The sequence below is a fragment of the Bos mutus genome, chromosome 4 (assembly GCF_027580195.1).
Source record: "Bos mutus isolate GX-2022 chromosome 4, NWIPB_WYAK_1.1, whole genome shotgun sequence".
NCBI classification, from domain to species: Eukaryota; Metazoa; Chordata; class Mammalia; order Artiodactyla; family Bovidae; genus Bos; species Bos mutus.
Genome location: NC_091620.1, coordinates 33,473,396 through 33,496,324, shown reverse-complemented (window position 1 = coordinate 33,496,324; position 22,929 = coordinate 33,473,396). Strand labels below are relative to the sequence as shown.

General features: G+C 38.0%; 1 protein-coding gene across 1 annotated transcript in view; it reads left to right on the top strand.

Moving 5' to 3' along the window:
- Nucleotides 1–22,929, top strand: part of CPED1 (cadherin like and PC-esterase domain containing 1) — a 326,305-nt gene that overhangs the window by 144,477 nt on the left and 158,899 nt on the right. The window contains 5 exon segments of the mRNA XM_070369325.1: nt 11,868–12,010; nt 13,554–13,626; nt 17,164–17,331; nt 18,547–18,651; nt 20,151–20,320. Of these exon segments, the coding sequence (XP_070225426.1) occupies nt 11,868–12,010; nt 13,554–13,626; nt 17,164–17,331; nt 18,547–18,651; nt 20,151–20,320 (659 nt within the window).

Below are 22,929 nucleotides of genomic sequence, written 5' to 3'. Positions count from 1 at the left end.
AAGAGTCGGACACGATGGAGCGACTTCACTTTCACTTTCCATTTTCCTAAACCCAGTGTACTCAAAGCCACAATGGCAGAAGTGATGCTGGGGCTTTGTGGCCAAGTAGATTGGCTTCAATATGAAAATGGCTTCATGTTGGTTACCTCTTAACTGTAAAAACGTTGGCAGATTACTTGTGTTCTCAAGCCTCAGTTTCTTCATCAGTAAAATGGAGATAATGAGCATCAACCTCATAGCATTGCCATGATTATAAACAAAACAGTGCATGAGAAACACACAGTGTCTGACATATGGTGTCAGCTTGGCTAAGGGTTGGGAAGATCCCCTGGAGAAGGAAATGGCAGCCCACTCCAGTATTCTTGCCTGGAAAATCCTATGGACCGTGGAGCCTTGTAGGTTACCATCCATGGGGTCCCAAAGAGTCGGACACGACTGAGCGACTTCACTTTCACTTTGGCTAAGGTTAGTGAGTATTATTAAGTGTGATATAGAATTATATTCAAATACCACATGAGCATGAAATGAAATCAGTGCTTACATCAGTGCTTAGGTTTGTAATTTAGTCATTGTTACCCTCCCTTTCTCCCATCTTTTTTCCTCTTTTCCTTCTGTTTTTATATATGGGATCCCCCCCTCCCCAAATCATGCTCCTTTAAAACATGAAGGAGACTTCTTGCTAAGGTCCAGAATGCTCTCAGCACTTCATCTCCTACCATAGCCCTCTGATGGGCAGCAGATGTGTCCTGTGGACCAGACACGTCCAGAGCTGTGATCCTCAAGTGGAGTATTGTAAGCCTCTGGGGAGCCATGAAGACTCTCCAGGTTCACAGGCTCAGAGATAGTTTCAAGAGAATCAATGCTGATAACTTCATCTTTCACATATACACCTTCCTAAAATTTCATCTCGCTGAGACTGTGCCTCTAAAGCAGGTGATTTTTGCCCCCATCCCTGCATGGACACCCCTCTGCTCTTCAAAAGAAAAACCTAGCACTCATCTATCCCTAATATGACAATGATTGCTCCAGAGTGAAAAAATTCTGCAACCCCTCCCCCAAACAGACACACTTAAATATGGTTTTTACAAAAATTCTGCAACCCCTCCCTGAAACAGACACATTTAAGTAAGGATGTTAATCAATAACTGACAAATCCTCCACAACTCAGGTCGTTTTCAGTTTTTTAACAAAATTAAATATTTCATGATAAATCATGTGTTCTTTTAATATACTTTGGAGGGAGCTCAAGGAGTCAAGTCATGTTGCTCTAAGTAAACCCTTCCATTTACATCTGTGTATTTGTGTGAACAAACATTCTCCATGGTTACACTGAAAATAATATCAGTACCAATGCTGAACCCTTCTCATTCTAACAATAAATACTATTGTCTTCAGTTTAGTTCAGTCACTCAGTCATGTCCTGACTCTTTGCAACCCCATGGACTGCAGCATGCCAGGCTTCCCTGTCCATCACCAACTCCTGGAGCTTGCTCAAACTCATGTCCATCAAGTTGGTGACGCCATTCAGTCATCTCATCCTCTGTCATCCCCTTCTCTTGTTGTCTTACTGGATACAAAAGTCCTTAGTTGCTCAGTCTTAGCTGACTCTTTGCAACCCTTTGACTGCAGCCCACCAGGCTCCTCTGTCCCTGGGATTTTTCAGGCAAGAACATTTTCAGGAAGAACATTCTTCCTCTAAGGGATCTTCCCAACCCAGGGATCGAACCCATGTCTCCTGCATCTCCTCCATTGTAAGTGGATTCTTTACCCGCTGAGCTATTGGAGGAAGCAGTGGATACAAAGACTCAACTAACTTAATAAAAAGAAGTCATATCCATCTAAGGGGTGCATTTTTTTTGTTTTAGAAATTATTTAAGATTTGTATGTATGCCTATTTCTGAGGTATTCAGATTCCTTCAGTTACATTTTAAGAGTTCAGTAAATGCTAGGGAAAGAGAATGGTTAGTTCAGAGTAAGACAGACAGATCCTAGCTGATTTTGTAAAAGGCAGAATAATAATATTGATCAAGAACTATATACTTAAATTCCAATGTATTAAAAAGAAGTAGATTTGAATGCATACTTATTCCCCTTTTAATTTGGAAAAGAACATAGATTCTGGATTTCATGTATTTAATTGTGTCCTTAGTTCTATCATGGATAAAACTGAGTCTGATCTCTTATGTGATATTGATCTTTTAACTTGAAACGATCATTCCCTAGGCTTTGCATTCCATCATATTTGTTGTGCAGTCTCTGTTGTGTCTGACTCTTTGAAACCCCATGGACTGCAGCACGCCAGGCTTCCCTGTCCTCCACCATCTCCTGGAGTTTGTGCAAATTCATGTCCATTGAGTCGGTGATGCCATCCAACCATCTCATCCTCTGTCGTCCGCTTCTCCTCCTGGCTTCAGCCTTTCCCAGCATCAGGGTCATTTCAAATGAGTCGGCTCTTCGCATCAGGTGGCCAAAGTATTGGAGCTTCAGTTTCAGTATGAGTCCTTCCAATGAATATTCAGGGTTGAAATCCTTGAAGATCTACTGGTCATTTTGGGCTGGCCAAAAAGTTTGTTCAGGTCTGTCCAAAGGCGTAATGCAAAAACACAAATGAATGTTTTGGCCAACCCAGAAAATGTGTCCTTTATTCTGGATTGCTCCTACTAGCATTAAAGCTTGCTGTGTGGTATTTTTCATACTAAACAATATTTCAAGGTTAAATGATCGTTTCTCAATAAAACAGTGGTTCTGAGGAAATGGAATAGAGATGGAAACCATTTCCACTATTTGCAGGAGCTGAGAAATGGAGCAAGGGAGGAAATATTTTTAATTTTGTTTCTTTTGCATAATTTATAACCATTAAAAAGGTGCTTTTTTGGACTTCCATGGTACAAAATTAGCAAGTGTTTAAACATGATTGTTGGAGGGAGTGAGGCTGTGAAAACTGCAGTATTGTTTAAATTTTTTCTTAAATTGTGATAATGTATACATAAGGGCAATGGCACCCCACTCCAGTACTCTTGCCTGGAAAATCCCACAGATAGAGGAGCCTGGTAGGCTGCAGTCCATGGGGTCGCTAAGAGTCGGACACGACTGAGCGACTTCCCTTTCACTTTTCACTTCATGCATTGGAGAAGGAAATGGCAACCCACTCTAGTGTTCTTGCCTGGAGAATCCCAGGGACGGCGGAGCCTGGTGGGCTGCCGTCTGTGGGGTCGAGCAGAGTTGGACACGACTGAAGCGACTTAGCAGCAGCAGCACACATAAGGACTTCCTCTGTGGCTCATTGGTAAAGAGTCCGCCTGCAGTGAAAGAGATGCAGGAGATATGGGTTCGATCGTTGGGTTGGAAAGATCCCCTGGAGGAGAGCATGGCAGCCTACTCCAGTATTTTTGCCTGGAGAATCCCATGGACAGAGGAGCCTGGCAGGCTACAGTCCATAGGATTGCAAAGAGTTGGACATGACTGAAGCAACTGAGCATGCATGCATGCAATGAGTACATAAAATTTACCATCTTAACCATTTTAAGTGTATGGTTCAGTACTATTAAATATATTTATATTGTTGTATGATTGGCTTCCCTGGTGGCTCAAACAGTAAAGAATCTGCCTGCAATGTGGGAGACCTGGGTTCGACCCCTGGGTTGGGAAGATCTCCCAGAGAAGGAAATGGCAAACCATTCTTGTATTCTTGCCTGAAGAATCCCATGGATGGAGGAGGCTCCTCTGTCCCTGAAAAATCCCAGGGACAGAGGAGCCTGGTGGGCTACCGTCCATGGGGTCGAAGAGTTGGACACGACTGAGGAACTAACACACACACACAATCAGTCTCCAGAATTTTTGCAGAACTGAAATTATATACTCATGAAACAACTTTGCATTTCCCCCTCCCCCTAGCCACTGGCAACCACTATTTTATTTTCTGTTTCTAGGAACCTGACTACTCTAGATACTTTGTATAAGTGGAATCATACAGTGTCTTTTGTGACTAGAGTATTTCACCTAGCATAATATCTTTAAGGTTCATCTGAATTGCAGTGTCTTTCCTTTTTAAGGTTGAATAATATTACACTGAGCTTCCCTTGTGGCTCAGATGGTAAAGAATCTGCCTGCAATGCAAGAGACCCGAGTTCAATCCCTGGATCAGGAAGATCCCCTGGAGAAGGGAATGTCAACCCACTCCAGTATTCTTTCCTGGAGAATTCCATGGACAGAGAAGCCTGGCAAGCTACATCCATGGGGTCTCAAAGAGTTGGACATGACTGACCGACTAACACTTTCACTTACTTTCAATATTACATTGTCTGTCTATTCTACCTTTTGTCTATCCATTCGTCCATGGATGTATACTTGAGTTGCTTCCACTCTTTAGCTATGTGAATAATACTGCCGTGAACAAGAGTGAACAAATAAATCTTTAAGAACTTGTTTCCAATTCTTTTGGCTCTGTATCCAGAATTTGAATTTCTGCATCCTATGATAATTCTATTTTGATTTCTTGAGGAACCTTCATACTGTTTTGCATAAGTGTCTGCACCACTTAACATTCCTACCAACAGTGCTCTAGGGTTCTGATTTCTTCATATCCTTTCTCACACTTAATATTTTATGGGTTTTTTGATAGTAGTCATCCTAATGGATGTGGGGTAATATCTCATTGTGGTTTTGATTTGCATTTTGCTAATGACTAATGATATTGATTTCTTAGTAAAACTCTATTAGTCTTTGCCCTGCTTCATTCCCTATTCCAAAGCCAGATTTGCCTGTTACTCCAGGTGTTTCTTGACTTCCTACTTTTGCATTCCAGTCCCCTATAATGAAAAGGACATCTTTTTTGGGTGTTAGTTCTAAAAGGTCTTGTAGGTCTTCATAGAACCGTTCAACTTCAGCTTCTTCAGCATTACTGGTTGGGGCATAGACTTGGATTACTGTGATATTGAATGGTTTGCCTTGGAAACGAACAGAGATCATTCTGTCGTTTTTGAGATTGCATCCAAGTACTGCATTTTGGACTCTTTTGTTGACCATGATGGCCACTCCATTTCTTCTGAGGGATTCCTGCCCACAGTAGTAGATATAATGGTCATATGAATTAAATTCACCCATTCCAGTTCATTTCAGTTCTCTGATTCCTAGAATGTTGACATTCACTCTTGCCATCTCTTGTTTGACCACTTCCAATTTGCCTTGATTCATGGACCTGACATTCCAGGTTCCTATGCAATATTGCTCTTTACAGCATCGGACCTTGCTTCTATCACCAGTCACATCCACAGCTGGGTATTCTTTTTGCTTTGGCTCCATCCCTTCATTCTTTCTGGAGTTATTTCTCCACTGATCTCCAGTAGCATATTGGGCACCTACTGACCTGGGGAGTTTCTCTTTCAGTATCCTATCATTTTGCCTTTTCATACTGATCATGGGGTTCTCAAGGCAAGAATACTGAAGTGGTTTGCCATTCCCTTCTCCAGTGGACCACATTCTATCAGATCTCTCCACCATGACCACTGGACATCACCAGATGGTCAACACCAAAATCAAATTGATTATATTCTTTGCAGCCAAAGATGGAGAAACTCTATACAGTCAGCACAAACAAGACCAGGAGCTGACTGTGGCTCAGACCATGAACTCCTTATTGCCAAATTCAGACTTAAATTGAAGAAAGTAGGGAAAACCACTAGACCATTCAGGTATGACCTAAATCAAATCCCTTATGATTATACAATGGAAGTGAGAAATAGATTTAAGGGCCTAGAGCTGATAGATAGAGTGCCTGATGAACTATGGAATGAGGTTCATGGCATTGTATAGGAGACAGGGATCAAGACCATCCCCATGGAAAAGAAATGCAAAAAAGCAAAATGGCTGTCTGGGGAGGCCTTACAAATAGCTGTGAAAAGAAGAGAAGTGAAAAGCAAAGGAGAAAAGGAAAGATATAAGTATCTGAATGCAGAGTTCCAAAAAATAGCAAGAAGAGTTAAGAAAGCCTTCTTCAGCAATCAATGCAAAGAAATAGAGGAAAACAACAGAATGGGAAGGACTAGGGATCTCTTCAAGAAAATCAGAGATACCAAAGGAACATTTCATGCAAAGATGGGCTCGATAAAGGACAGAAATGGTATGGACTTAACAGAAGCAGAAGATATTAAGAAGAGATGGCAAGAATACACAGAAGAACTGTACAAAAAAGATCTTCACGACCCAGATAATCACGATGGTGTGATCACTGACCTAGAGCCAGACAGCCTGGAATGTGAAGTCAAGTGGGCCTTAGAAAGCATCACTATGAACAAAGCTAGTGGAGCTGATGGAATTCCAGTTGAGCTATTTCAAATCCTGAAAGATGATGCTGTGAAAGTGCTGCACTCAATATGCCAGCAAATGTGGAAAACTCAGCAGTGGCCACAGGACTGGAAAAAGTCAGTTTTCATTCCAATCCCAAAGAAATGCAATGCCAAAGAATGCTCAAACTACCGCACAATTGCACTCATCTCACAGGCTAGTAAAGTCATGCTCAAAATGCTCCAAGCCAGGCTTCAGCAATATGTGAACCGTGAACTTCCTGATGTTCAAGCTGGTTTTAGAAAAGGCAGAGGAACCAGAGATCAAATTGCCAACATCTGCTGGTTCATGGAAAAAGCAAGAGAGTTCCAGAAAAGCGTCTATTTCTGCTTTATTGACTATGCCAAAGCCTTTGACTGTGGATCACAATAAACTGTGGACAATTCTGAAAGAGATGGGAATACCAGACCACCTGACCTGCCTCTTGAGAAATTTGTATGCAGGTCAGGAAGCAACAGTTAGAACTGGACATGGAACAACAGACTGGTTCCAAATAGGAGAAGGAGTATGTCAAGGCTGTATATTGTCACCTTGTTTATTTAACTTATATGTAGAGTACATCATGAGAAAAGCTGGACTGGAAGAAACACAAGCTGGAAGCAAGATTGCCGGGAAAAATATCAATAACCTCAGATATGCAGATGACACCACCCTTATGGCAGAAAGTGAAGAGGAATTCAAAAGCCTCTTGATGAAAGTGAAAGTGGAGAGTGAAAAAGTTGGCTTAAAGCTCAACATTCAGAAAACGAAGATCATGGCATCCGGTCCTGTCTCTTCATGGGAAATAGATGGGGAAACAGTGGAAACAGTGTCAGACTTTATTTTTCTGGGCTCCAAAATCACTACAGATGGTGACTGCAGCCATGAAATTAAAAGACGTTTACTCCTTGGAAGAAAAGTTATGACCAACCTAGATAGCATATTCAAAAGCAGAGACATTACTTTGCCAACAAAGGTTCATCTAGTCAAGGCTATGGTTTTTCCTGTGGTCATGTATGTATGTGAGAGTTGGACTGTGAAGAAGGCTGAGCACCAAAGAATTGATGCTTTTGAACTGTGGTATTGGAGAAGACTCTTGAGAGTCCCTTGGACTGCAAGGAGATCCAACCAGTCCATTCTGAAGGAGATCAGCCCTGGGATTTCTTTGGAAGGAATGATGCTAAAGCTGAAACTGCAGGACTTTGGCCACCTCATGCGAAGAGTTGACTCATTGGAAAAGACTCTGATGCTGGGAGGGATTGGGGGCAAGAGGAGAAGGGGACGACAGAGGATGAGATGGCTGGATGGCATCACTGACTTGATGGATGTGAGTCTGGGTGAACTCTGGGAGTTGTTGATGGACAGGGAGGCCTGGCGTGCTGTGATTCATGGGGTCACAAAGAGTCGGACACGACTGAGCGACTGATCTGATCTGAATGATATTGAGATCTTCTCATATGCTTGTTGGTACAAACTGTTGTTAATTACTAATATACTTCTTTACTTTGAGAAAATGAAAGCTCCCCTCTCCCACATTAATATTGAGAGAAATTCTGGTAAACTTTAATAAGATACAATCCTATTAACTACTGAAAATTCAAAATATTGAAATATCAACATTCTGCTAGAGTTTCCCAGTTAGTCAAGAACATGACTTAAAAAAAGAACCCTCTAATATTGGTTAATCTTTCATCCCATGTTTTAACTCATATTAAATTTTCTTATCTTAGAAATTCTCTTGAACAGCTGTGAGCTTCTATTTTTCAAAGATTTTATTACAGGTCACCAGAAGAATGCTCATCTTCCCTCTCTCCTGAGATGGAAATGAGAGATACACATGTTGTCTGTCGTAGGGAGAAAATTTGTTATCCAGAAGCTCCAGTGAGCTATTTCTTTTATCAAAGTCTCTGTGGTTTCTGTAATATTATACTTAGGTTTATTTACTCAACAGTATTTACTTAATACCTGTCCTGTGTTAGATACTGGCCACTCAAAGATAAAATGGTACAGTGTCTGCCCTGACAGAGCTCACGGACTGGCGATGAGAGCACCACCATGGACAGTTAGCAGGTTTAACAGAACAGCGTCTTTTGCCACAGAGAACAATCTGCCGAAGATCTCATGGGTGGATCAAGGAAATCAGCTGGGTGAAGCCCAGAATTTAGTGCAGGAGGGGCTGTGAAAGTGGAGTCAGAGAATGAGGTGAATATAAGGGCAATTTAGAAATATTTTAAGATATCAAAAACCTAACTGAAGTTTTCCAACAAATATTTTGAAGTCCATCCTCAGTTTCTCTTGTCCTTCCATTTTTAGTTGATTATTTCAACCCATTTACAAATATTTCAGGAAGTTCCTTGAATGGATAGATGTGAAAATTACAAATACCTTGTTGGTTTATTGCTTGAATTTTACACAAGTACAAACCAATGGTGATGCTTTAACTGCCTGGTTTTACAGCCCTGATCTTACAAGGTCATTTTGTACATAATTTGTTTTGCATTTAATTTGTATTTCATTTTTGCACTGACATAGGAAAATTTATAGTTCATAAAACAGTTTCATGTCTTGTGAAACATTTTAAGATCTTCTTTTATTCATTTTTACCTCACTACCAAGGCACTGCTTTCCCTGGGATCTTATAGTCTCATGTTTAGGTAATTTAAAAACATCTATTAAAAGTCTTGATCTAGAGACAAGGATGTCTCCATGATATTTGAGTTCATGGCTGACTTTAAATTAGCAGTGAAAGTGAAGATGTTATTTCAAGTAACATTTGTGCTTGGGTTAAGGAAGCTCCTGAGTGAGAAGTGGGTTCTGATAACTTTGAATGGAATTACTATCAAATAATCTCAGATTTGACATTGTCTCATGAGATCATTAAACACATTTCTCTTTTTCTACATGTGAGCACATTGAGATACATAAAACTCAGGTATTTGACCAAGAAAATACAGTTAGTATAATGAAAAACAAAATGAGCAGACACTCAAAGAATTCTTCCACTTAGCCTCCCTGGATTAGTTTCAATAATTGATATAACTATTTTGCCCTCTCTGGACAACCTGCTGAAAGTTGATGATTAAAAAAAAAAAAGTATTTGCATAAGTCTACTTTCACTTCCTACATATGTAGTTTGCTTGCCACAGTACTAAATAAATTAAAGAAGCAACTCATCTAAAATCTTCTTTGACTTGAAGGACTTAGATAAGTGGAAATGCATGTAATGAAATAGAAGGAAATGGATATAGAGATAAAGACTGGTAACAGAACAAATAGAAAAATGAAAGAAGTCTCTTTTTTTGAATTGTGCTTTTTAAATATCACTGCTATCTCTTCCCTCCACATTTCTGTTTGTAATGGCAGCTGTGTCTTGTCCCCCTGCTACATGATTGTAGGTTGAGGGTAGTTCTCCTCTTAGCAGTCTGAGTTTTAGGGAAATGGGAGGAAACATTTTGGTCCTTCAGTTCTCTGCTTTCATTTCTCCTGGGACACGTATGGGATCTATTTTATTGAAAGGCTTATCAGATATATTTTAAATGTTCATCTTTGAAGGAATGCTGTGGACTTTTGTTTTAATTAATAAAATAAGCTAATGTGTACTGAGTATTTGATGTCTGATGGGTGGTGGTGGACTTTTATGTGAGAGTCCATTCTCTGATTTAATCCTAGCAATACATCTATAAAGTTACTGTTAGTAGACTCACAAGGCCTCGCAATTTACAGGCACAGAATCAAAGTTGAACCTGGGACTTTTAGCCTCTAAATCTATAGAGGCTACTGTGCTAAGTACCTTGTCCTCCGAAGTTCAGCACACAGTGCTTACACACGCGAAATTACCTGTGTAATTCTGGAATTTACATGCGAAAATTAATTACAGTCAAAAATTAAGAAATATACATTTCCACAGTAGAAGAATAAATACAACCCTAAACATTAATTTGCTAATAATTTTTCACCATGGAGGATATAATTTGATAATCAATCTCACAGATCCTATGTGTTACACAAACGTTTCCAACCTTCTTAAATTATTAACCTTGACCCCTGTGATATTCAGAAAACATATAAATGGGAAAATGCAATAATATTATCGGTAACCCTTTCTATGTAATATGGTGAACTGAGTGAAATGTGATGAGTTACTTTTCTTTGGAAAAACATGTTACTCTGTTTTGACTCAAGGGTGTTAATACTTCTAGTGTTAGCCTGGATTTGTTTTCTTTTGATCCTACAATTACTGCATTCATTTTCCTTAGTCCTCAGAGAAGGAAAAACATCCCAATTGCCAAATGCTAATGACATGTTTATAGGGTCTTAAAGTGTATATCTCATTATGTTTCTGTTTTTCAGCTGGGAAAAGTTTATGAAGTCAGCATTTGTTTCTTTTGGGGGAATTTTGCTTGTATATTTTAAAGATACATTTACCATCTCCCTCAGGTGATTTGTGCCAGTATCTGTCCTTCATTATTAGAGCAACCAAAGTTTTTCCCTTTGCAGTCTTACACAGCTTAGATAAATTTAGTCTGTTCTTCCAAAAATATTAGTAGTATACCTGCTGCATGTTTTTTCTGAAAATATTTTTTGTTCTTCATTTTTGAAAGTGTATGCTTACCCAGAGACAGTTTATGAATCAATATGAGGTTTATTTTATACTTTTTAAAAAGTTTGACTTGAGCCTTGGTGTTGAGCATTCTGAAGATATAGTTTTGTGGTTGTGATTCTTTTAATATTTAAGCAAATAAAAATAGCTATTTGTGTTTCTTTGAAGGCATAAACCTAACATCCTGCCCATTTTTGTAATGAGGCCCCATTCTCTCCAGTCATACAAAGCCTGAAATGAAAATTTCAGGACACTGAGATTTTCTTAGATTCTTCCCTGGTTGACTAGAGCTCCCACACCATGAAGAAGAAGAAGCAATTTTGATGTAGTTCTTTTCGTTCTCATACAAAAATCATGCAGGAAAGGAATAATAATAAAAAGCTTAGACTTAAATTTTGTATTTTACAGTGACTTCTGATTTGGCAACTCTCTCGTTGGTAGGTTGTAACTCATTTTAAAGAAAAGAGACAAAAATTCAAGTGAGTTGCAAGTCCAAGTTTACCTAGATGAAGTGTCCCACGTTCAACTTGGCAGTTCGATCACAAGCTCTGTGATACTTGCACTTCACTTTCCATGGTGAGATGCCATGGAATGAGGAGAAAAATGGAGTAAGCGCCTTTAAAATAACTTAAATTGCGAGATATTTTGGTATCCCACATTCAATCAGAAGGCTTGTAATATGTTTTTAAACGTATATAATATATATCACATTGTATAATATGTGATAATATATATTTGTTATACAATATACCTTACGTATATTGTATACTCTTTCAGTATACTTTATATATATCTTAGATGATCAAATTTTCCTTTTTAAGGAGTTTTTTTGAGTGCGTCAAAGACAGATAACCTAAAGAGATCTTTCACATTATTCATTTGGAAATGATAGAGAGACAAACTGAAATTGTCCTTTAAACATATGAATCCTTTACTTTGTTCACAGCTGCAAACATTTTTTGAGACATTCCTGAGAGCCAGTTCACCTCTTCAGGCTTTTGATACCATGAGGGAAGCCATTAGCAAACTCCTACTAGCAGCTGAAGTATTCAGTGAAACATCTACTCTGGGACCAAAGATCTTCCAAAGGTAAAAGCAAATTTTAATGTTAAAAAAAAAAAACCCAAAAAACCTACCTTCTAAAAATTGATTGTTAATGAAAATGTATCTTAATTATCACAAGTAGGTGCTACTTGGAAATTTGTATGTAATATAAAGTATGAACTTCTAAACTTATGTTTTGTAATTTGTAGACCCTAAAAGTTCAGAGTATGTTAAAGACTCACAGTATTTAAACAGTGGTGACAAAAAATAAAGCACAGTTAATATGTAAATTATTTTTTAAATTGTAACCCCTTTCAAGCTCACCTATTTTTATCATATATGCTTTCCATTGACTAATTATATTTTTATTTATGTGCTTTTATTAACAAAATTCAATAACTCTTATCTCCACATCTCATCCAATTTACTTGAATATAATTTAATGCCTTTTTCTAGGGAAATGTTAAATCTAGCATGTTAAGAAAAGGAGGTGCCTCCATATAAGTTTTATCATGCTTTCTATGTGAATAAGAATGCTTAGCATGGAGAAGTGGGAGAGGTTCCTTTCCCATATTGTGTGTTTATGGAGTCAACTTCATTGTTTCATTTAATGAGTTATGAATACTTTTTATATATCTGTATTTTCTGTAGGTAATGAAACAGGTTCCAAATCCAAAGATAAATTGTATTTAATTTTAGATTATCTAAGCCACTGCTCTTTGTAATCAGTATAGATGTTGAAATTTAACCACAGTGATTATTAATGATGTAGTACCAAATAATACAGTAAACATAGCAAATATAACACATCTTTGTTACCATCTGTTGTGTTTATTTTATTTTTATTAGAGTACAGTTGCTTTACAATGTTGTGTTACTTTCTGCTGTGCATCAATCAGCTGTACATATACATGTATCCACTCTTTTTTAGATTTCCTTCCTATTTAGGTACCACAGAACATTGAGTAGAGCACCCTGTGCTATCCTATAGGTTCTCATTGCTAAGTCGAGTCAGTCGTGTCCGACTCTGTGTGACCCCATAGACGGCAGCCCACCAGGCTCCCCTGTCCCTGGGATTCTCCAGGCAAGAACACTGGAGTGGGTTGCCATTTCCTTCTCCAATGCATGAAAGTGAAAAGTGAAAGTGAAGTCACTCAGTCATGTCCGACTCTTAGCGACCCCATGGACTGCAGCCTACCAGGCTCCTCCATCCATGGGATTTTCCAGGCAAGAGTACTGGAGTGGGGTGCCATTGCCTTCTCCAAGGTTCTCATTAATTATCCATTTTATACATAGTAATATATATATATATATATATATATATATATGTCAATCCCAAACCCCCAATTCATCCCACCCCCGTTACCCGCTTGGTAACCACAAGTTTGTTCTCTCCATCTGTGACTCTATTTCTGCTTTGCTGATGAGTTCATCTCTACCATCTTTCTAGATTCCACGTGTAAGTGACACTATACGGTATTTGTGTTTCTGACTTATTTCACTCTGCCTGGCATCTCTAGGTCCATCCACCTCTCTGCAAAAGGCACTATTTCATTCCTTTTTATTGTTACCCTGGTTTTTATTTCAGATGCAGATTTTGTTTTCAACTTTTAACTTTCGATATTGGTTACGGCAGTGTCAGGTCCCCTGTAGTACTTCAGGTGAGTATGCCAGAGTGCTCACGGGAGCTTTCCTTTTGGCTGAAGGGTGTGTGTGTGTGTGTGTGTGTGTGTGTGTGTGTTGTTGCTTTCATTCATTGTAACTAATCAATAAATGCAATATGCATCAAACTTACAACAAACTTATATTTGTGCTTCCTTGGTAGCTCAGACAGTAAACACTCTGCCTTCAATGCAGGTGACACTAGTGATGAGCCTTTGTTTGACCCCTGGGTCGGGAAGATCCCCAGGAGAAGGGAATGGCAACCCCTGCCAGTATTCTTGCTGTAGTTCAAAGAATTAACTAGTATATGGAGAGTCTATGATTTGAGTTACAGTGCCCACTCTGCTTTCCATGGAACAAACACACATTTTGTTTTTATGGTTCAACCACTATTTATGAAGTAATGTGGCATAAAGCTATGTGTTAATGCAGGAAAATAGACATCTAGCTGAAGAAGGCACTGGCGACCCACTCCAGTACTCTTGCCTGGAATCCCATGGGTGGAGGAGCCTGGTAGGCTGCAGTCCATGGGGTCGCTAAGAGTCGGACATGACTGAGCGACTTCACTTTCACTTTTCACTTTCATGCATTGGAGAAGGAAATGGCAACCCACTCCAATATTCTTGCCTGGAGAATCCGAGGGACAGGGGAGCCTAGTGGGCTGCCGTCTATGGGGTCACACAGAGTCGGACACAACTGACGTGACTTAGCAGTAGCAGACATCTAGTTAATACAAAATGCCAGCAAATTTGGAAAACTCAGCAGTGGCCACAGGACTGGAAAAGGTCAGTTTTCATTCCAATCCCAAAGAAAGGCAATGCCAAAGAATGCTCAAACTACCGCACAATTGCACTCATCTCACATGCTAGTAAAGTAATGCTCAAAATTCTCCAAGCCAGGCTTCAGCAATATGTGAACCGTGAACTTCCTGATGTTCAAGCTGGTTTTAGAAAAGGCAGAGGAACCAGAGATCAAATTGCCAACATCTGCTGGTTCATGGAAAAAGCAAGAGAGTTCCAGAAAAGCATCTATTTCTGCTTTATTTACTATGCCAAAGCCTTTGACTGTGTGGGTCACAATAAACTGTGGACAACTCTGAAAGAGATGGGAATACCAGACCACCTGATCTGCCTCTTGAGAAATTTGTATGCAGGTCAGGAAGCAACAGTTAGAACTGGGCATGGAACAACAGACTGGTTCCAAATAGGAAAAGGAGTACGTCAAGGCTGCATATTGTCACCCTGCTTACTTAAGTTATATGCAGAGTACATCATGAGAAACGCTGGGCTGGAGGAAATACAAGCTGGACTCAAGATTGCCAGGAGAAATATCAATAACCTCAGATATGCAGATGACACCACCCTTATGGCAAACAGTGAAGAGGAACTCAAAAGCCTCTTGATGAAAGTGAAAGTGGAGAGTGAAAAAGTTGGCTTAATGCTCAACATTCAGAAAACGAAGATCATGGCATCTGGTCCCATCATTTCATGGGAAATAGATGGGGAAACAGTGGAAACAGTGTCAGACTTTGTTTTTTTGGGCTCCAAAATTACTGCAGATGGTGACTGCAGCCATGAAATTAAAAGACACTTACTCCTTGGAAGGAAAGTTATGACCAACCTAGATAGCATATTGAAAAGCAGAGACATTTCTTTGCCAACAAAGATCCGTCTAGTCAAGGCTATGGTTTTTCCTGTGGTCGTGTATGGATGTGAGAGTTGGACTGTGAAGAAGGCTGAGTGCCAAAGAATTGATGCTTTTGAACTGTGGTGTTGGAGAAGACTCTTGAGAGTCCCTTGGACTGCAAGGAGATCCAACCAGTCCATTCTGAAGGAGATTAGCCCTGGGATTTCTTTGGAAGGAATGATGCTAAAGCTGAAACTGCAGGACTTTGGCCACCTTACGGCAAGAGTTGACTCATTGGAAAAGACTATGATGCTGGGAGGGATTGGGGGCAAGAGGAGAAGGGGACGACAGAGGATGAGATGGCTGGATGGCATCACTGACTCGATGGACGTGAGTCTGGGTGAACTCCGGGAGTTGGGGATGGACAAGGAGGCCTGGCGTGCTGCGATTCATGGGGTAGCAAAGGGTTGGATACAACTGAGTGACTGAACTGACTGATCTAGCTTATCACATAAGTTAACTCCTTTATTCTTTACATATAGATATTTAGTTTAAAACTGGCCTATATTTTAACTTTAAAACCATCTATGGGGTTGCACAGAGTCGGACACGACTGACGTGACTTAGCAGTAGCAGACATATAGTTAATAAAAAATAGCAGGTTACCTAGCTTATTCACAAAAGTTAACTCCTTTATTCTTTAAATATAGATATTTAGTTTAAAACTGGCCTATATTTTAACTTTAAAACCATAGGAATTTTTGGAATATTTGTTTTCAGTATTTGTATGAATATATATAAACTGAAGCATGTTTTTTGTACACTCTGATTCTTTTACTTCATCTTAAATTAACTCATTCATATCATCTCCTCCAACATATTTTTAATCCAGAATTTCCCTTAGTGGCAAGAAGGTTTTAAAAGTTGACTGCGTTAGTCTATAGAAAGATAATTTATGATATGGCAAGAGAAACTGAATAAAATTTATGCATACCCTGGAGTAGGAAATGGCAACCCATTCCAGTTTTCTTGCCAGGGAAATCCCATAGACAAAGGAGCCTGGCGGGCTACAGTCCAGGGTATCACAAAGAGTCAAACATGATTGAGCAACTGAGCATGCAGCACACATATATTGTATATGTGCAACTTACATAGTATTGTACATCAGCTATACTTCAATAAAAAAAGAAAAAACATTTGTTCAACAAGAGTTTGACTTCCTACTGTATTGACTGGTTTTCAGATTATAACACAAGGAGACTGATTGCATTATACGTGATGCAAACATTTGGTCGATTCAAAGATTTATCCCTAAAATTCTAAAATTTTATGAATCTACATCTTTTATCGTTCATTTATTCATTATTTTACCCACAAAGCTAATAGTTTACATTATGATTTTATAAAATTTATTGCTTAGAGGTATTATATATTATTTCCATGAACACAAGTTCATCAATGATATTTTTAAGATAAACTCATATGATTCTATAAAACAGTAATGTACTTACTTGCATGCATGCTAAGTCACTTCGGTCGTGTCCGACTCTTTGCTGCCCCGTGTACTGTGGCCCACCAGGCTCCTCTGTCCAGGGGATTCTCCAGGCAAGACTATTGGAGTGGGTTACCATGCCTTCCTCCAGGGGATCTTCCCGACTCAGGGATCAAACCTGTGTCTCTTACGTCTCCTGCATTGGCAGGTGGGTTCTTTACCACTAGCACCACCTGGGGATCATATTTTGGAAATAACAGTACTTAGATTTTTATAAAATTGTTGACCTCCAAAAGGACCACTAGATGTCAGTTCTGATCTGTAATCCAACGGGAAATGAATCATGTCTTAGAAGTGATTCCACTGCATTAAAAGTGAGTCAATAAAAAATATTTGCTGTTATTTAACTCTTTCACAGGTGCATGAGCATTTAAATTTTCAAGATGATGATGATATGGCCTTTGAGGACCAAAACATAGAAGAATTTCTTTTAAAGGATACTTTCAGTTTTCTCCTGTCTAATGACTCTTCCCTTTCCATATTTTCTGAGATACTTCAGAGACTTTATAGATCAGCCGTAGTTAAGGTAAGCGCATATTTTTTACTGACAAGTATTTTTCCTTCATCTTTAAGTATCATTTTCTTTACTGTGCAGTTAAGCAACTTGATAATTCATTTGAAATTGATTTGTACCTATTATATAAACCTCTTAATATTTTTCTGATGTAAGGATCAATATTATTTTTGTGTCTACTAAGTATGTGAATGACTGACTATGATGAAATTGAAGTAAATGAAGTTGAAAATGAAGTAAATCAGCTCCTAATTCCCAAGGGAATTTTGTTCTTATAATGCATAATGCATGTTAAGTATTATAGAATACTGTTAAGGAATACCTGAACCTTTTGGAAGTTGTTAGTGCTCTAGATTAAAATCAAGGGGCTGAAGTTATAATACTCTTTTTTTTTAAGCAGTTACATCTGGTTAACAGTTAGATGATGATTAGGGAATAGTGCTTCAGAGGAAGACTGGTTAATTTTTGTGATCTGTTAGTACAAGTTTTCTTGATGTATGAAAAAATCTGTACAGATTAGTAATCTAGGTGTAGTATCGTTTTCTCTGTATCTTTCTGTTTTAAAACCGTAATTGGAAAATTTGGAAAAGTAGAATGTGAAAGGTCTCACCAACAAATGGTCCTCTACAGAGAGATGGTTTTGGGAGTTAAGATGTTATAGACTCTTGTCTCCCTAAGATTGTATTGCTTCATTCCTAGAGTTCCCAGTTTTCCTTCCTTAGTCAGTGGATTGTCATTAAAACAATTAGAACCACTTGACCCGGAGAAAATAGTAAGATGTGTATCTTTTGCTCTCAGGGATGCATTATAAAAAATAAATGTGAGGAAAATGGGGGTGGGGGTAAGTCTGTTTACTGGAATCCATGAAATGTGACAATGGCAGTGTGACATACATGAGGTTCATGCGTAAATTTCCTGCTCTGATCTTTGGTTCCCTAAAGGCCAAAAAAAGACCTCCTGCCTTTCCAAACTGTTACACTTATTCTGTCCTTCTGGGCCCAAGTTCCCAACCTTGCTGCCAAAGCACTACGGAGCTATTTCAGATTCTTTTGTCAAACATAAAGTTTTCTTGTATTCTGACATCATTTTGACGAGTTGAAGTTGCTACATTATTTAGAATTAATTAGCTCAGCTGTTAGAGTTTAAAATTTGGGTTTTGACTTGTGCTAAACATAGCTTGACTTTGGAACAATTGCTTAAGAGTTGTGTTTTTTCCCCCTGGTATAGGGTGAAAATTATCAAAAAGAACTAAATCGGTGCCTGTCTTTAGAGGAGATTAACTCAATTATGACTTTTATAAAGGAACTCGGGAGTTTGGGACAATTCCAACTGGTAAAGCAAAAATGACCTTTGATTCCTCTTGATTACTGAGATTATAGTAGATCAGCCATGAGCTACTTGATTTTTTACTTAAAACTCGAAGATATTTCCTTAAGGAATAGAAATATTTGTAAGCTTCTTTTTAGAGATATGAGGATTAAGATGAGCAGAATACATATTCTTTAAGAGTATGCAGATAATACATGACTTACTAAAGGTAAAAGAATGTGGAATAAATATAGCTGGGAGGCTTTGCTAATTCTTAAGGGGGAAATGCTAACATTTTTCTAAAGAAGTTTGCTGTTTGCTTTGGGACATTTACATGTATCCAAAATTTCCTTCTGCTTATTATGCCCCTTTTGTTTGTATAAAAGTAAACATTATTCAATAAAATAGTTTGTTATAACTCCATAGCAAACTCCAAAGGGAAAAAAATGTAAATATTAATAATTGTAACTTTTACTGGGTTCAGTCTGAAAGTATAAATGGCATTTATTTTATTTTCTATGTATTTTCCTAGATTCTGTTATTGATCAATATCAATGGATAATTCATTATACGTATATCTGTATGCTTCATACTTGCTTTGTTTCTAGTTCTGCCCTTATATAAATAATTTATATTGGATTCATATTTTTCTACATAAGATTTGTTTATATAAAGCGTTTCTTTAAAGTAGCATTTTTAAAAGTCTACTAATAATTTGTTATTAATGTTTGGATAAAATATTTATTTTTTACTTAAAAATTTGTATTCAGATGCTACGTGTACGAATTTTAACTAGCTTAATTAGTGAATGTTTCACACTTGTTTTTATTACTTAACCCCATATTTTAGAGGATTCAAAGTAAGCTTATTACTCAAAAGATAACTTAGTTGATGGATTATTTTAATTAATTTAAATACAGTAAGTGTTACATTTGTGACAGTTATGGTCACAATATCATACAAAGATAATCAGAGAGACCTGGCCTCATCCTTCAGGAATTCTTAATTTAAGACATTAGGAAAGTAAAGAACTTCTCTTGGCAGAATGTGAAGAATAGAAAAATTATTTTATAGGAGAAAAGGCAAACATTAATATCTGACTCTCAGAATAGAAAGAGGATGACCATAGATTTTTTATTTTGGGTCGGGTTAATATCTCTCACCCTGACATTTATAAGACACTTATAATCCAAGAGGATTTCATCTTATTTTTCCTGCTACCTAACTCTGTTATTCAGCTGTTTTGGGGTATCTATAGAAAGGAGATAGCTGTTTTCATTCAATGAAAAGAGAAATAAAATTCACCGCATTTGAAAATATAAACATCAGCAAAATTAGTTCCTTATAAAAAGTGACCTTTACATTGACAGAAACACAGAAAATTAAATTATGGTACTGATAATATATTTTAAAATAAATGCCTAATTAAAATATCTGAATAAATATAAAGCCTTCCCAAGTAATACTATATTTTCTTTTCCATCACTTATTCTGATATTCTGTTCTTGAATATTCCTTCTCAGCTCTTCCCGTCTACTACTCCTGGATTTCAATCTCTGATTGGTGAATTTTATGGTATGACAAGTCCTATGGGAAAACCTGGTTCCATCCTGACGCAATACTGGTCTCTTTTAAGTGTATTTGAACAATTTCAGCTCCTGAATAAAAAGGCAGAGCCACACCCGCTGGAATGGTAAGAGAGCCACAAATTTGAATTGTGCAACCCCAAAAATCTCTAAAGATTGATTTCAAAAGGCATTGCCTACATTAAAGAAAGCAACAAAAAGAAGTGTGTCCAAAAATTCATGCTCTGGAAAATACGCTTCTTTAAAACATTGAAACCATAATGATTCTAGTGGTCTTCAAACACTGTAACAGAAATATATCCAACAGTTTTTCAAACCAGCAAGACTTGACTCCACTCAAAAGTCAAGTTTAAAAATAAAAGTTTCAAGCTAGTTTCATCCTGTGATATATATCCTTGAATTTCAGGAGCATCAGACAGAAAGAATTAGGTGAGATTTATTTTATGAACTATCCGTCAGAGTGGAGGCCAGGATGGTATGAACATTCATTTAGAGTTTTTGAGGCATGAGTTTATTCTGGACAAAACATATCCAAATTTATAAATATGTCTGTCTCTACCGCAAGATTAGAGTTTTTTTTTTTAAAGATGGAATCTCAGAGAGGAGCATTTGGCCAGGAGAAAAGGTCCTTGGCCTCCCCCATCCACTTCCATTCTAATGAGGGGTAGTAATGAGGAAATAAGAGTCTGCTGGTCCAGTGAACATAATGATACCCCCAGTCAGTGGAGGAAGGGGCAGTGCCCACGGTGCCAGCTAAGTCTACTTCCCTTTTATATGATGGAATTAAGTAAGTATTTGACTTGTCTATTGCCAGGAAAACAGAAATAAACCCAACCACCTAGAGGGATCAAAGACTAGATGACCGTGCCATGCTCGTCGGTGTCTCTGAAGTCACCCTCGTGAACGGACTCAATTCTACCAACTTTCCTATTTCCTTCTGCCTCAGGAGACAGTGAAAACAACCCTAGAGGAACATTTTTTTTTTTTTATAGTTCAAAAATACAAATAATCACATAGTTGAAGAATTCTTAGAACGTCTCCTAGGTCCAGAACTCACTTTAATTGCCACAACTTTATGCAGTTGGCCTTATTCCCTCAATACTCTGAAGTAATAGGATTGATAGAAGGTTTTGTTTATTTGAAAGTTAGGTTTTAAATAATATAGCTCAATGTCCCTTTGTTTGTTCTTTGCACTCACTCAATCGAAGACTGTCTCATTCATCATTATCGAAAGAGGAAGAGCAGACTTGATTTACCAAGAAGTCTATTTAAGTATTGTTTTTAACTTTAAGTAAGTTAAGTTCCTTTGAGATATGCAAGGCTTGGAAAGTTTATTCTCCAAGTTTCTCTCAAGGTCCACATTTGTTACACAGTTAAGCAATTGACTTGTCTTAAATTCAGAATATTGGATTTAAGCCTAATTTTAACCCTAACTGATTCTTTCCCACAATGCAATTTACTGAATGTCATTGTTAAATATAGTTAGAAAAAGTCAGGACGTTTTTGAATCAAACAGACTTGGATTCAAAAATCCTAGGTTTAGATTTTACTAATTACAGCAGCTAAGATTTTCCTCTGCAATTCAGTTTCCATACCTGTAAATTATGGATTATACAACCTACCAAGAATTGTTTCGAGACTATATCAGATAAGCTTCATATACTGCATGGCGTGTGGTATGCTGCATCACAGATAAGTAGTTAAGTATTAATATACTTTCTCTTTCCTGCTCCTATACCATCCAAAGGTCACTTAACATCTAAAAAGGGCGAAATGTTTTTCTTTCATTTATAGGAAAAGCAAGATAAGTTTGAAAGACTTATCTAAGTTAACACTGTGATAAGTAAACTTGAAATCTTTATCAAGAAACAACTCTGTGGGAGAGGGAGAGGGAGAGGGTAGGATGATTTGGGAGCATGGCATTGAAACATGTATAATATCATATAAGAAATGAATCGCCAGTCCAGGTTCGATCCAGGATACAGGATGCTTGGGGCTGGTGCACTGGGATGACCCAGAGAGATGGTACAGGGAAGGAGGTGGGAGAGGGGTTCAGGATGGGGAGCACATGTTCACCCGTGGCGGATTCATGTTGATGCATGGCAAAACCAATACAATATTGTAAAGTAATTAACCTCCAATTAAAATAAATAAATTTAATTTAAAAAAGAAACAATTAGATAAATTGTTTCTAGGCCATTTTAAGAAAGACTAGTTAATTTAATTATCTTCAAATTTACCAGTGAGTATGTATGTATATATTTAATTATCATTCATGCTGTATCACGAGAAGGATCGGTGTCATATACATTTTCCAGATGAGGAAACTGAGGTGCTAAGAAGATGGGTCATTTGCTCAAGCCGAGCAGCTAATTGAGTTGGAACTACAACCCTGGCCTCTTCTTTCTGGTCTTATTATTTATACCAGGATCTCATGCTGACAGGAAGGTCAGATGTAGTCGTTCATAATTGCCCCTAGCTTCACAATGGTCACCTCTAGTTTTTCATACTCTAAAGGCCAGTATTACGTACCTATATTATCTGTGGGTTTTAACGACTTCCTTCACACTTTAAATAAACATCCTCCACTTATAGCAACAAGGTGAGGACAAATAGACAGAAAAGCAACATTTAAAGAAAGTGACCACTTCTGTCTGTGCCTTGAGGCTCAGAATCCAAGGGTCCTAACAGAGTGAGTGGAAATCTGAACAGAATG